Source organism: Cherax quadricarinatus, chromosome 37, assembly GCF_038502225.1.
Source record: "Cherax quadricarinatus isolate ZL_2023a chromosome 37, ASM3850222v1, whole genome shotgun sequence".
NCBI classification, from domain to species: Eukaryota; Metazoa; Arthropoda; class Malacostraca; order Decapoda; family Parastacidae; genus Cherax; species Cherax quadricarinatus.
This window is the reverse complement of record NC_091328.1, coordinates 16427694-16441487: the sequence shown is the minus strand read 5'-3', so window position 1 is coordinate 16441487 and position 13794 is coordinate 16427694. Positions and strand designations below refer to the sequence as shown.

At 38.1% G+C, this 13794-nt stretch overlaps 1 protein-coding gene across 10 annotated transcripts in view; it reads left to right on the top strand.

The window, feature by feature from the left end:
* LOC128701228 (protein Smaug homolog 2) overlaps nucleotides 1-12464 on the top strand; it is a 556102-nt gene extending 543638 nt beyond the window's left edge. For 8 of the 10 annotated variants that reach the window (XM_070091914.1, XM_070091915.1, XM_070091913.1 and 5 more), the window contains one exon: nucleotides 7358-8021. In XM_070091914.1, the coding sequence (XP_069948015.1) occupies nucleotides 7358-7675 (318 nt within the window). In that variant the 3' untranslated portion in view covers nucleotides 7676-8021. Of the gene's footprint in view, nucleotides 1-7357; nucleotides 8023-9692 lie in introns of those variants that run through there. The other 2 variants (XR_011392860.1, XM_053794848.2) reach the window with 2 other exon arrangements.
* The last annotated feature ends 1330 nt before the right edge of the window (nucleotides 12465-13794 follow it).

Genomic DNA, 13794 nt, shown 5'->3' with positions numbered 1-13794 from the left:
GTGGTCTGTTGCTGTTGCACCTTAAGCTCTTGCAGCTCTGTCGTGGTTAGCTCTTCATCATCATCCTCCACCAACTCTTCCACATCCTCGCCACTAACCTCCAACCGCATGGACTTCCCCAATGCCACAATAGATTCCACAACTGGCATAGGTTTCTCAGGGTTAGCCCCAAACCTTTCAAAATCCCTCTCTTGTACACATTCCAGCCACAATTTTCTCCAAGCAGAGTTCAAAGTCCTGCAAGTCACTCCCTCCCTAGCCTTAACTATAAGGTTTATGCAACTGAGGATACTGAAGTGATCTTTCCAGAACTCTATTAGGGTCAGTTCAATATCTGAGGTCACTTCAAAGCACTTTTGAAACTGCTTTGGTGTACAGTTTTTTGAAATTTGAAATGGCCTGCTGGTCCATGGGCTGGAGGAGAGGAGTGGTGTTAGGAAGTAAAAATTTGACTTTGATGAAACGAAACTCCTGCACCATTTGCTCTTTCAAGTCTGGAGGATGAGTAGGAGCATTGTCCATTACCAGGAGGCACTGGAGTGGCAATTTATTTTCCAGGAGGTATTTTTTCACACTGGGGCCAAACACGTCATAGAACTAATCAAGGAAAATGTCCCTAGTGACCCATGCCTTACTGTTTGCCCTCCACGTCACACACAATTTAGGCTTGAAGACACTTTTTCTTGAACACTCTGGGAGTTTCAGAGTGATACACGAACAAAGGCTTCACTTTGCAATCCCCACTAGCATTACTACAAAACATGAGAGTTAACCTGCCTTTCATAGGCTTGTGTCCTGGGAGTGCCTTTTCCTCCTGAGTAATGTGGGTCCTGTTTGGCATTTTCTTCCAAAACAGGCCTTTTCATCACAATTGAACACTTGTTGGGGTTTTAATTGTTCAGCCTCTATGTACTCCTTAGTCCTGCATGTATTTTTCAGCCGCTTTTTTGTCAGAACTGACAGCCTCACCATGGTTTATCACACTGTGTATGCCACTATGATTCTTAAATCTCTCAAACCAACTTTTGCTGGCCTTAAATTCACCAATATGAGCACTAGTTCCAGGCATTTTCTTAATTAGATCATCACGCAACTGCCTTGCCTTTTCACATATAATTGCCTGTGAAACACTATCTCCTGATAATTGTTTCTCGTTGATCCACACCAACAACAGTCTCTCCACATCTTCAAGTACTTGCGATCTCTGTTTTGTAAGCACATTTGCACCTTTCGCAACAACAGCTTCCTTGATTGCTTTTTTGTTGGCCAAGATAGTAGCGATGGTTGTATGAGGTTTGTTATACAACCTGGCCAGCTCGGAGACCCGCACTCCACTCTCATATTTTGCGATGATCTCTTTCTTGAATTCAATAGTATTTCTCACCCTCTTTACCACAGGGCTGGCACTAGAAGCTTTCTTTGGGCCTATGGTGACTTCTTTACCAGTTACAAGGACTAAAAACAATAGAATAATACAAAATGTATCGCAAGTATGCGTGGAAGTGTCCTCACTGGCTTGTAAACAATGGCACACTGGCTGTACATGGAGTGGCAGGACTGCTCACGGCGCATGGACACATTCGGGACGAGTGACTTTACAAAAACGTGTCGTTATCTGATGACGTCGTTAACTGAGGGTCCACTGTAATTGGTTTAAAAGTAGCAACTTTGCTTTTTATGGTTTTATTTGACTGTTTCTTGGCATCATTTGCTAGAATGGAAAACTTACTACTGAAATAGGCGTGATCTAGACTGGTTTCAGGACTGGAAGTAGCAATTTTTTATTTCTTCCAATTTTCCTGACATGGGTAAGGCCCCCATGCACACCATGGTCTGTCTTATGGGTTTTTAATAGGTCTGATTTAATTATTAGGTCACTGTAAACCATGACCAATCATTCATGACTATATTATATTATCCAAACACAAATAACCCGCACATAGAAGAGAGGAGCTTACGACGACGGTTCGGTCCGACTTGGACTATTCACAAAGTCACACTGTGTCTTTGTAAGTGGTCCAAGTCAGACTGAAATGTCGTCGTAAGCTCCTCTCTTCTATGTGCGGGTTATTTGTGTATCGTTCCAGTCACGGTATTGTGCCTTTTTTTGTTATTTATATTATCCATTTATATTACCCAGCATTCTCAAATCCATAAATACAAAACACCGATATGAAAAACAGTACAGAATGGGTCACATAACCAGAGACCAAACAAAACGTTACTCGTCAATCCTAACCAGCCTGATAAGAAGGGCAAAAAAATTGTATTATGAGAACAGATTATCCAACTTACGAAGTGATATAAAAAAGACCTGGAAGACCCTATCAGAAATTCTGGGAACAAAAAAGATATCACGACATAGCGAAATAAAATTAGCAAAATCAGATGAACCCCAACTCCCACCAACAGAAACAGCAAACAGACTCAATGATTTCTTCTCCACTATAGGCCAAAACCTTGCCAATAAAATCCCAAGCTCAGATACCCCACCAAATGACTACCTCACTGCCAACTACCCGAACACACTGTTCCTAGCTCCGACTAACCCATATGAAGTCTCCCTTATTATCAACGCACTGAAAAACAAGGCAGGAGATTTAAATACCTTACCACCCTTTATATACAAAAAAGCGTCACAAGTACTATCACCAATCATTGCAACACTCTTTAACAAATCCATTGAATCCTCCACCTTCCCTGCAGTTCTCAAAATAGCAAGGGTCACCCCGATCCATAAAGGAGGAGACCAAACAGAGTTGAATAACTATAGGCCAATATCCAATTTACACCCTTTCTCAAAAATCTTCGAAAAATTAATTCATAAACGAATCTACTCCTACCTCATCTCCCAAAACATTCTCAACCCCTGCCAATTTGGATTCAGGCCTAATAAAAATACTAATGATGCTATTATACACATGCTAGAACATATATACACTGCAATAGAGAAAAAAGAAGTCCCACTGGGGATCTTCATTGACTTACGTAAAGCTTTTGATACAGTTGACCATGACTTGCTCCACGTAAAATTGTCACACTATGGTATTAGAGGGCACTCTCTCAACTACCTCAAGTCTTACCTCAGCAACAGAAGCCAATATGTGTACGCAAATGGAGCAAGCTCTTCCGCACAACCAATTACAGTTGGTGTCCCACAGGGAAGTGTCCTTGGCCCTCTTCTCTTTCTCCTATACATAAATGACCTACCAAATGCTTCGCAATTACTCAAACCCACACTTTTTGCAGATGACACTACATACGTCTTCTCTCACCCGAGCCCAGTCACGCTAGCCAATACTGTAAACACCGAATTACAGAAAATATCCACCTGGATGAGGACTAACAAACTTACACTAAACATTGACAAAACCTACTTCATTCAGTTTGGTAACAGAGCTACAGATGTACCTCTTAACATAACGATAAACGGATCACCTATCACAAAGCTAACAGAGGGAAAATTCTTAGGAATCCACCTCGATAATAGACTCAAATTTCATACACATATACAACAAATTTCTAAGAAAATTTCCAAGACTGTAGGCATACTATCGAAGATACGGTACTATGTTCCACAGTCAGCCCTCCTGGCCCTTTATCACTCTCTTATTTACCCCTATCTCACCTATGGAATTTGTGCATGGGGCTCAACAACAATTAACCATCTCAGACCACTAATTACCCAACAAAAGGCTGCAGTTAGAATGATAACAAATTCTCACTACAGGCAACACACTCCACCAATATTCAAAACACTCAACCTACTCACCATACAAAACATCCATACTTATTATTGCACCTATTACATACATAGAACACTTAACTCTGATATTAACCCTCCCCTCAAACATCTCCTTGCCAACCTCAACAGAACACATGACCATAACACAAGGCACAGATCACTCTTTGATGTTCCTCGTGTCCATCTCACGCTATGCAAAAACTCAATGCACATAAAAGGCCCTAAAATCTGGAATTCATTACCTGTAAATATAAAAGAAACACTACCTGTTTATAAATTCAAGTCTCTTCTCAAAGTTCACTTACTCACTCAAAACCAAATAAATACTGAATAACTGAACCGTATAAATTGTATATCCAAAATGTTACTCACAATTATATCACATAAATGTTAAACCTAGGACCCAATCTAACTTTATTTTTTTAAATACACTACCTAACAGAATACTCCATTCTACTGAATGAACAGCAATGCATGCAACCATATGACCTGTCTTTGTAATACTCATTTGTACTGTATAGTTATCTGTTTACAATAATGTCTTATCACTGATTTCATCATTGCTTAGTTAATCTTAAGTTAATTTTAAGCCAGCCCATAATGCTATGCATATAAGTGGCTTTGGCATGCTGCTCTTACCTGTATTTTTTTGTACCTCTGTATGTATGCTAAAAATTTCTAAATAAATAAATAAATCCAAGAAATAGAGTAAGAGTATTTTTGTGTGATCATGCATTCAAAATGGAAGGCAAGTGTAATGTAGGAGAAGCCTGGGGACATAATAAATGAACAGAGAAAATTTTGTTTTAGTACCAAGAATGTCTACATTTATTATTTTGCATCTTTTTTTAATTGGTATTTTTTTTTGTGCAAGAAAGGTATAAAATACCAACAATATGAAAGTTAAGACACATGTGCAACATCTGGATATCTTTATTGTAGACATTTCGCCATCCAGTGGCTTTATCAATACAGATTCTAGGACATAATAGGAAGACAGTAGAACTATATACAAAAGACGAGGTAATCAGTCCCTCGGCCTTGGAGTTAGTGTTCACAGCATCGTGGTGGAGGAGAATCTCCTCCACCACGATGCTGTGAACACTAACTCCAAGGCCGAGGGACTGATTACCTCGTCTTTTGTATATAGTTCTACTGTCTTCCTATTATGTCCTAGAATCTGTATTGATAAAGCCACTGGATGGCGAAACGTCTACAATAAAGATATCCAGATGTTGCACATGTGTCTTAACTTTGGTATTTTTTTTTTAAATTTATGTAAAATTAGCCAGATTACTGACTTCTGGTAGTTGCAATAGTTGAATGGGCAGTTTCTCTTGCTCAATTGATAGAATGGAAGGTATACTAGTGAAATAACTAAGAATTTGGTCGAATGGAGTAATGGAATTGACCTGAAATGGGACTCAAAGTTGACAAAATTGCCAATGTGTAAATTGTGCTCAGACCACTACCTGTGCATCTGAGTTTCTCCTTACGTTTTCAGCATATTTTGTAGTTTTATTAAGAATTTTTTTTTAACTGGACACTGGGAGTAGTGTTAATTTTGGGGGTTTGGACAGTGAAAGGGTTAAATGGTAGGGGTTAGAGCTTCCAGTAAGTGTGGGTGTGAGCTTCTTAGATCAGAGTGAATGGGGATAAGGGGTTATTAGGAATTGATGTGCTGTTGGAGTGTGAAGGTATTCAAGAAAACTGGTTAACCTGATTTGAATCCTGGTAATGGGAGGTACAGTGCCTGCACTCTGAAAGAGGTGTAAGCAGTTTTTTTATAAGCCTAGCTGTGAAGGGAAGAGCTGAATGTCTTGGAAGTGAGGTTTATCAAAAACAGTGGTGAAGCAGCAGCTTGAGGTTTAAAAATTTCATTTGTCAGAGCACTGAAATATTAACAAAAAAAGTCACAATACTCTGACTGGAACAATACACAAATAACCCGCACATGGAAGAGAGGAGCTTACAATGAAATTTCGGTCCAACTTGGACCAAAACTTTGGTCCAAGTCAGACCGAAACTTCGTTGTAAGCTCCTCTCTTCTATGTGCGGGTTATTTGTGCACTGAAATATTACACAATTCAGTAAGTGAAACTTCAGATGATGACAACTCTACTTCTGTGACAGTTGATATTTCAGTACCAACTGGTGTTTGAATATTAATTAAGACATTATTCAAGGAGGAATTGTGCCGAAAGTAATGTAGCAGAAGATCCTGTGTGTGATGCACAGTAACATATGGATTGAAGTCTTTACAGCAAGAGTAAAATATCATGGATACAATATCATCTCAGATTCTGTTGCTAATTGTTTTAAAAAGTAGTCCTGAATTGGCTAGATTCTAGATTTCCTGTGAAGTTGCTCTAGTAAAGTTGGCTGAATTTAAAATCTTCCATTAAAAGTACATTTTTGTGTCTAGATAGTTACCTTTGCAATTTTGTCCCATAAAAATATATCATATATATATATAGCTTTTCACACCCTTCGAGAAACTTTACCCAAACAGATTACTACTACCACAACCACCATCACCACTGGCACCACTGCTACCATCACCACTGGCACTGGCACCACTGCCACCACCATAGGCTACTATTACCTTTATTTCTATTACATCCTACAGCTAATACTCTTACCACCACTACTTTTGCTACTACCACTACCACCACTACTCTTTCTACTACCACTACCACCACTACTCTTGCTACTACCACTACCACCACTACTCTTGCTGCTACCACTACCACCACTACTCTTGCTACTACCACTACCACCACTACTCTTGCTACTACCACTACCACCACTACTCTTGCTACTACCACTACCACCGCTACTCTTGCTACTACTACTACCACTACTATTTACTACTGTACTACCACCACCATTACTATTTACTACTACTACTACCACCACCACTGTTTACTACTACTACCACAACTACTCTTTACTACTACTGTCTTTACTACTACTACTCTTTACTACTATTTACTACTACTACTATTTACTACTACAACTATTTACTACTACTATTTACTATTACTACTCTTTACTACTGCTACTACTATTTACTACTACTACTACTACTACTACTATTTACTACTACTACTCTTTACTACTACTACTACTCTTTACTACTACTACTACCACCACCACCACCACCACCACCGCCACTGCCGCCGCCGCCGCCGCCACCACCACCACCACCATCACCATCACCCATCCATCCCATCCATCCATCCCATCCATCTATCCATCCATCCGTCCGTCCGTCCGTCTGTCCACCCACCCACCCACCTACCCACCTCCTGACTTCTATTTTGGTCTTTGTGATTTTCATTCATGGCAAACCAAAATGTTTAAGTTTTCATCTGTAGGTGAGCATTATTTGTAAGATTTTCTCTCATATGATATCTCTCTTCTGTGTGTTGTTTTCTCTTTTTTTTTTTTTTGCTTTCTTTTTATATTTTAATCTCTCTATTTTTTCTTATCTAGAAAGAACACTATTCTTTATATGATTTTTTATTTCTTTTTTGGGAAGAATTTTTTCATAAATTCAGATCAAATATTTGTTCAGTGTTTAGAAAAAATATTGGCTTTTTCTTACAGTTGCGGCCGCACATCACTTTACAGCGAACAAGATCAGCACCATCCCGTCCTCACCAGTTGCCACTCACTGGTCCTGCTCGCTCTGTGGCTCCTCCCACTACATCCTCCTCTCTTGCCCCAGGGAGTGGTGGCTGTGGCGAACTACGACTCTCTGGCGGCTCAGGGGCTTCAGGATCAGTATTGGAACCTCATTTTTCTCCTGCAGCCTCATACTCACATTTGGGAGTCCCTCCTTCATCGCCAGATCCAGCGGATAATGATATTACTGACCGTTTGGAATCACTTTGTCTCTCTGTCACTGAACATGCTCTGGGTTGAGCTGACATCTGCTGCTACCACTTATTGTAGTTCTCCATCCACATCATATCCATACTGAAGAGGTAAAGTTATGGACTTGGACTTCCAGCAGGCGTGCGTGAGCGTGTTTGATAGGAGTGAATGGAGACGAATGGTTTTTAATACTTGACGTGCTGTTGGAGTGTGAGCAAAGTAACATTTATGAAGGGGTTCAGGGAAACCGGCAGGCCGGACTTGAGTCCTGGAGATGGGAAGTACAGTGCCTGCACTCTGAAGGAGGGGTGTTAATGTTGCAGTTTAAAAACTGTAGTGTAAAGCACCCTTCTGGCAAGACAGTGATGGAGTGAATGATGGTGAAAGTTTTTCTTTTTCGGGCCACCCTGCCTTGGTGGGAATCGGCCAGTGTGATAATAAAAAAATAAAATATATATATATATATATATATATATATATATATATATATATATATATATATATATATATATATATATATATATATTATCTCTATATATATATATATATATATAAAAAATAAATATATATATATATATATATATATATATATATATATTATATATATATATATATATATATATATATATATATATATATATATATACACACACACATACATTCATACATACATATATACATACATATATAATGTGTGTGCAATAAAGCCACAGGTAGTTGTATAACAATATCTTTACACCTTTTTCTTGGTATGATGCATCATATTTGTAATTCACAGCCTGTATGTATACATGTGTTTATGCTTCAGTACATATCATTCTTGTTAGTGGTTGTATTAAATATGATAATGCTAATGTCAGCATTATCTTTAGCTTTCCTAAGGCAGAATTATATAGTGTACCACCAACTAGTGTTCTGTACATTTATTTATAAAAGAGAGCAGTTTCCATCATTGAATGCATTTATGTATAAATTTAAGGAAAGAATAGCCCAAAGTCATGCAAACCTCCTGGAAACTAATGTGAGTGGGCCTTAGTAGTTTAAATGAGGAAACAAGTATTATTCCCGGAAAAATGTGGTTGCACGTCACTCACATAGAATACGGTGCAAATGAATTAACTGAATTATTTTTTGTCGCACACTTGCTGCAGTCGTTATGATCACTTGGAAGACATCACTTCCTGGCGGTGGTGGTGATATTTGCCTCAAGTGCTTAATGCAGTCCTTATTATCTATTGGAAAGCAGTAGGATCTTAAGTTGTGTGCAGAATTTGAGATAATGCAACAATCTGTGCAATATGAACCACAGTTCTGATTCATTAAGAATATTATTTCATGCTCAATTAGCAAGGATTTTATAATGTTATGTGTGATAGGGATCCATTAGGCACAACAATTTTTGCATCAATTTAATCGATAGGTTATTCAAAAGAACTCAGGAATGCAAAAGTAGCATTAGACTCTTGCTTCCCTCTTCCCCACATATGAAGTATTATTGTTGGATTAGCCTAGTTAGAAGGGGTTTTGCTGTTTGACCAAGGTAAAATCTCTCATTATAGATAAGGAACTTGCTATACACCACCATCTGTAGTGTAATTCTCAATTATATTCTTCACAGTAGAATGATTATTAAACAAAACTTTCATATTAATCCTTTTACTGTTCAGACCCCAAAATTAAGATTGCTCTCAATGTCCAAATTTAAAAAAAAAAATATATTTTATGTCATGGTGGTAACAAAGGGAAAAAAAGTTTCCCATCGATTCTTACCAAGATAAAGAGGTGTAAAGTTGAAGGTCAGTGATCCTCTGACAGTAATATTGGTGATTGCTGCCCCTCCACATGTTTCTGTTTTATTATTTCGTATTTTTTCTGAGGTTTTCTATTTTTGTTACAATTTTCCAGTAACTTTCATGGCCTGTGACACCCATATCATGCACAACGTACGTACATGCACCAGTTGTATGCAGTACAGTACCCCCACTAACAGTGTCAAAATGTAAACACACACATGTACAAATGTTTCACATTACAACTGTTCTAACAATTATGTACATACATACAGGCACTGGTCATGTTCTTAGAACTGTTGCAGTCTGTGGAAATCCTTGAAATGTGGCCCCTTAAACAGCAGTATTTTACATACTTCTTCACATAAAACGTGTGTCTGCACTTTGATGGGTGCCGCATTGTGTGCACAGACACAACATCTCTTCTGAGCCCATTTCTTCTTTTCTGTAGCAGGAAGTGTTGTAAGGAAGTGATCACCAAACTTCACACAAGAGGATATTTGGTGATTATCTGACGTCATCAGCATCACTTTCGGTCATTATGTTATTGAAACCAAAGAACTTGCCATCAGTTTCATAATTATCATTGTTGGAGCTATCGATGGGGAACAAAACTTGTTCAGTTTGCCTTTATATCCATGTTGCATGGTGAACAAGGTGTACTAAGTATGGGGTTCCCACAGTGCACTGTGGGGGGCCCCAATTTTTATGTATAATATTAATACTGACTGTGCAGACCCATTCTCTCATATGTAGACCTACCAGGCCTCTCCCACCAAATTAGAATTTATGTGTAGATTTATGTGAGGGACCCTGGCATCAGTAACGGCCACTGAAAGGGTTTAAAAAGTGTTTGCGAGCTTCAAGTAATGTGTTGAGATTTTCATTATACAGTCATACACGTGTATTTTTCAAGGAATGTGCTTGCCTTGGTTCTACCATAAAATATATAGTTTTTGCCAAGGTCAAGACTCTCAGTAAAGTGCTTTGTGCAACTTAGTTTAGTTTTGTAACCAAAAATTTTGTTGAACTCCTCATTGAGACACTCAGGACAATGCATCCTCAATGCCCTCAGAAACATTGCTGAAAAAATGGCTCCGTTTAACCCTCTTCTCATGTTTTGAGAAATAGTTTATACTGTATAGGAATAAATGTGTGTAGTCTTACCAAAGGTATTTAATTTAAATTTGCTGTCACTTTTGTGTATCAAAACATCTTAAATTGATAGTTCACCTAATGTTTCATTGGGATGGATAAATTCTAATACTGACTATGGGTCATTTTATTTGATTATGTATTGAAAAGATGATGAGCTATATCACTCTTATTTTAAAGGACCCACTTAAAATAATGATTCAGATTGCTTATATGTAACTTTGATTTTGAGGTGTAATTCTTGGGTGAGTTAACATGACCACTAACATGAATGATTATATATATAGTGAAGAACAAACATTTGTATGCATGTCATCTAAAAATTAAGAACCTATCTTTCTTAGTAATAATTACAATAATAATTGAAGCAACCTTGTTTAATAATGCATTCTTGAGTAAAATTATTCTAAACTGAAGTTTAAGTGTTGAATACCCATATGGGTTTAGTGGTTAAATTGATTATGTTCTTATTAGGTATGGAATATTTGGCCATGGATTTGACTGTCAACTATTGAAACATGTGTACATACATATGTGTGTGTGTGTGTATGCATGTGTATATGTGCATGCTTGTGTGTGTGCATGCATGTATGTATGTTTTTTAACACACCAACCATCTCCCACCGAAAAAGACCAGAAAAAGAAGAAACACTTCCACCTTCTTTCACTCTATTACTGTTATGTCAAAAGTATGCTAATACTATAGTTCAGATGCCCCTCCAAACTCCATATATCCCTACCCCTCCTTCAGAGTGCAGGCACTGTACTTTCCACCTCCAGGACTCTGAATCCTACTAACTGGCTTTCCTGAATCCCTTCTCAAATATTACCATGCTCACACTCCAACAGCTCATTAAGTCCCAAAAGCTATTTTCCTCCACTCCCATCTAACACATTAACACACACCTGCTGGATGTCCATCCCCTTGCACACAAAACCTTCTTTACCTCTCCTTACAACCTGTCCTAGGGCAACCCCTACCTTGCCTTCCCTCCAATACAGGTTTATACACCCTTCAATTCATCCTAATTTTCTCTATCCTCTCTAAATGTCCAAATCACCTCACCAACCCCTCCTTAGCCCTTTGGATAATACTTTTAGTAACCCTGTACCTCCTAATTCTATTCTATGAATCTATCTTTCTTTCAACACACCGGCCGTATCCCACCAAGGCAGGGTGGCCCAAAAATAAAATGAAAGTTTCTCTTTTAAATTTAGTAATTTATACAGGAGAAGGGGTTACTAGCCCCTTGCTCCCGGCATTTTAGTTGCCTCTTACAACACGCATGGCTTACGGAGGAAGAATTCTGTTCCACTTCCCCATGGAGGTAAGAGGAAATAAACAAGAAGAAGAACTAGAAAGAAAATAGAAGAATACCCAGAGGGGTGTGTATATATATGCTTGTTCATGTATGTGTAGTGTGACCTAAGTGTAAGTAGAAGTAGCAAGACGTACCTGAAATCTTGCATGTTTATGAGACAGACAAAAGACACCAGCAATCCTACCATCATGTAAAATAATTACAGGTTTTCGTTGTACACTCACTTGGCAGGACGGTAGTACCTCCCTGGGCGGTTGCTGTTTACCAACCTACTACCTAGGTAATCTATGAATACTTTTCATAATAGCTATGAATAGGTAAAACTTGCGATTTTGGCTTAAATAGCAATGCTCTTCTTCAGAATAAGACAAGTGAAAATTTGTGTATACAATAATTTTGCAGAAATCATTCTGAGCCTAATGAAAAAAATATATTTCATTGTGTTTGTTTATTATTAAATTATTGTAAACTTATCTAAAATATATTTAGTTGGATTAGGCCTAATTAAATTGCACTCATTATAATAAGTTAGGTAAGTTTTCTAAGGTTCTTTTGGTACAAAATTATTAATTTTTATGCTAAAATAAATTAAAAAAAATATCTTTAAATTTATAAGAGAAAATTTTAGAAAGGACTTAATTTTAAATGAGTTCGTGCTAATTGACCAATTTTACCTAGTTGGCAGAACATTATTTATACACTATATATCTTTCTTTCTTTCAACACACCGGCCGTATCCCACCAAGGCGGGGTGGCCCAGAAGGAAAACGAAAGTTTCTCCTTTTACATTTAGTAATGTATACAGGAGTAGGAGTTACTAGCCCCTTGCTCCTGGCATTTTAGTTGCCTCTTACGACATGCATGACTTACGGAGGAAGAATTCTGTTCCACTTTCCCATGGAGAATATATACAGTGGTACATCGGAATACGAACTTAATTTGTTCCAGAAAGCTGTTTGATTGCTGATACCAAACGAATTTATTCCCATAAGGAATAATGTAAATTAGATTAATCTGTTGCAGACCCCCAAAAATACACTTACAAAGGCACTTACATAAATCATCATCTTTCTTTCAACAAAGCGGCCATATCCCACTGAGGCAGGGTGGCCCAAAAAGAAAAACGAAAGTTTCTCTTTTTAAATTTAGTAATTTATACAGGAGAAGGGGTTACAAGCCCCCTGCTCCCGGCATTTTAGTCGCCTCTTACAACACACATAGCTTACGGAGGAAGAATTTTGTTGCACTTCCCCATGGAGATAAGAGGAAATAAAGAAGAACAAGAACTAGTAAGAAAATAGAGGAAAACCCAGAGGGGTGTGCATATATATGCTTGTACATGTATGTGTAGTGTGACCTAAGTGTTAGTAGAAGTAGCAAGACGTACCTGAAACCTTGCATGTTTATGAGACAGAAAAATGGACACCAGCAATCCTACCATCATGTAAAACAATTACAGGCTTTTGTTTTACACTCACTTGGCAGGATGGTAGTACCTCCCTGGGCAGTTGCTGTCTGCCAACCTACTACCTAGAACTTACACAAATACACTTACATAATTGTTCAGGTTTTCAGTTATTCATATCCCAAGGTACCACATACACAGGGCCAAGAGCTGTGGCTCAACCCCTGCAACCACATATAGGCCAATACACACACATTTACACAAAAGGCTTCTTCCTAAGTTAAGAGATATGATATGTGAGGAGTGGCAAAAAGAATTTAATCTAATGACATTGGGGGATAGAATCATGGGAGATATGTTTTGGTAGACAGGGATAGGTTGTTTGAGAAGCAAGAAATGGGAATTCGGGGGGACAGCTGTAAGTTAAAGATACAGATGAGTCACGGGAAGGTCAGGAAATATTTCTTCAGTCTTAGTGGTCAGAAAGTGGAATGA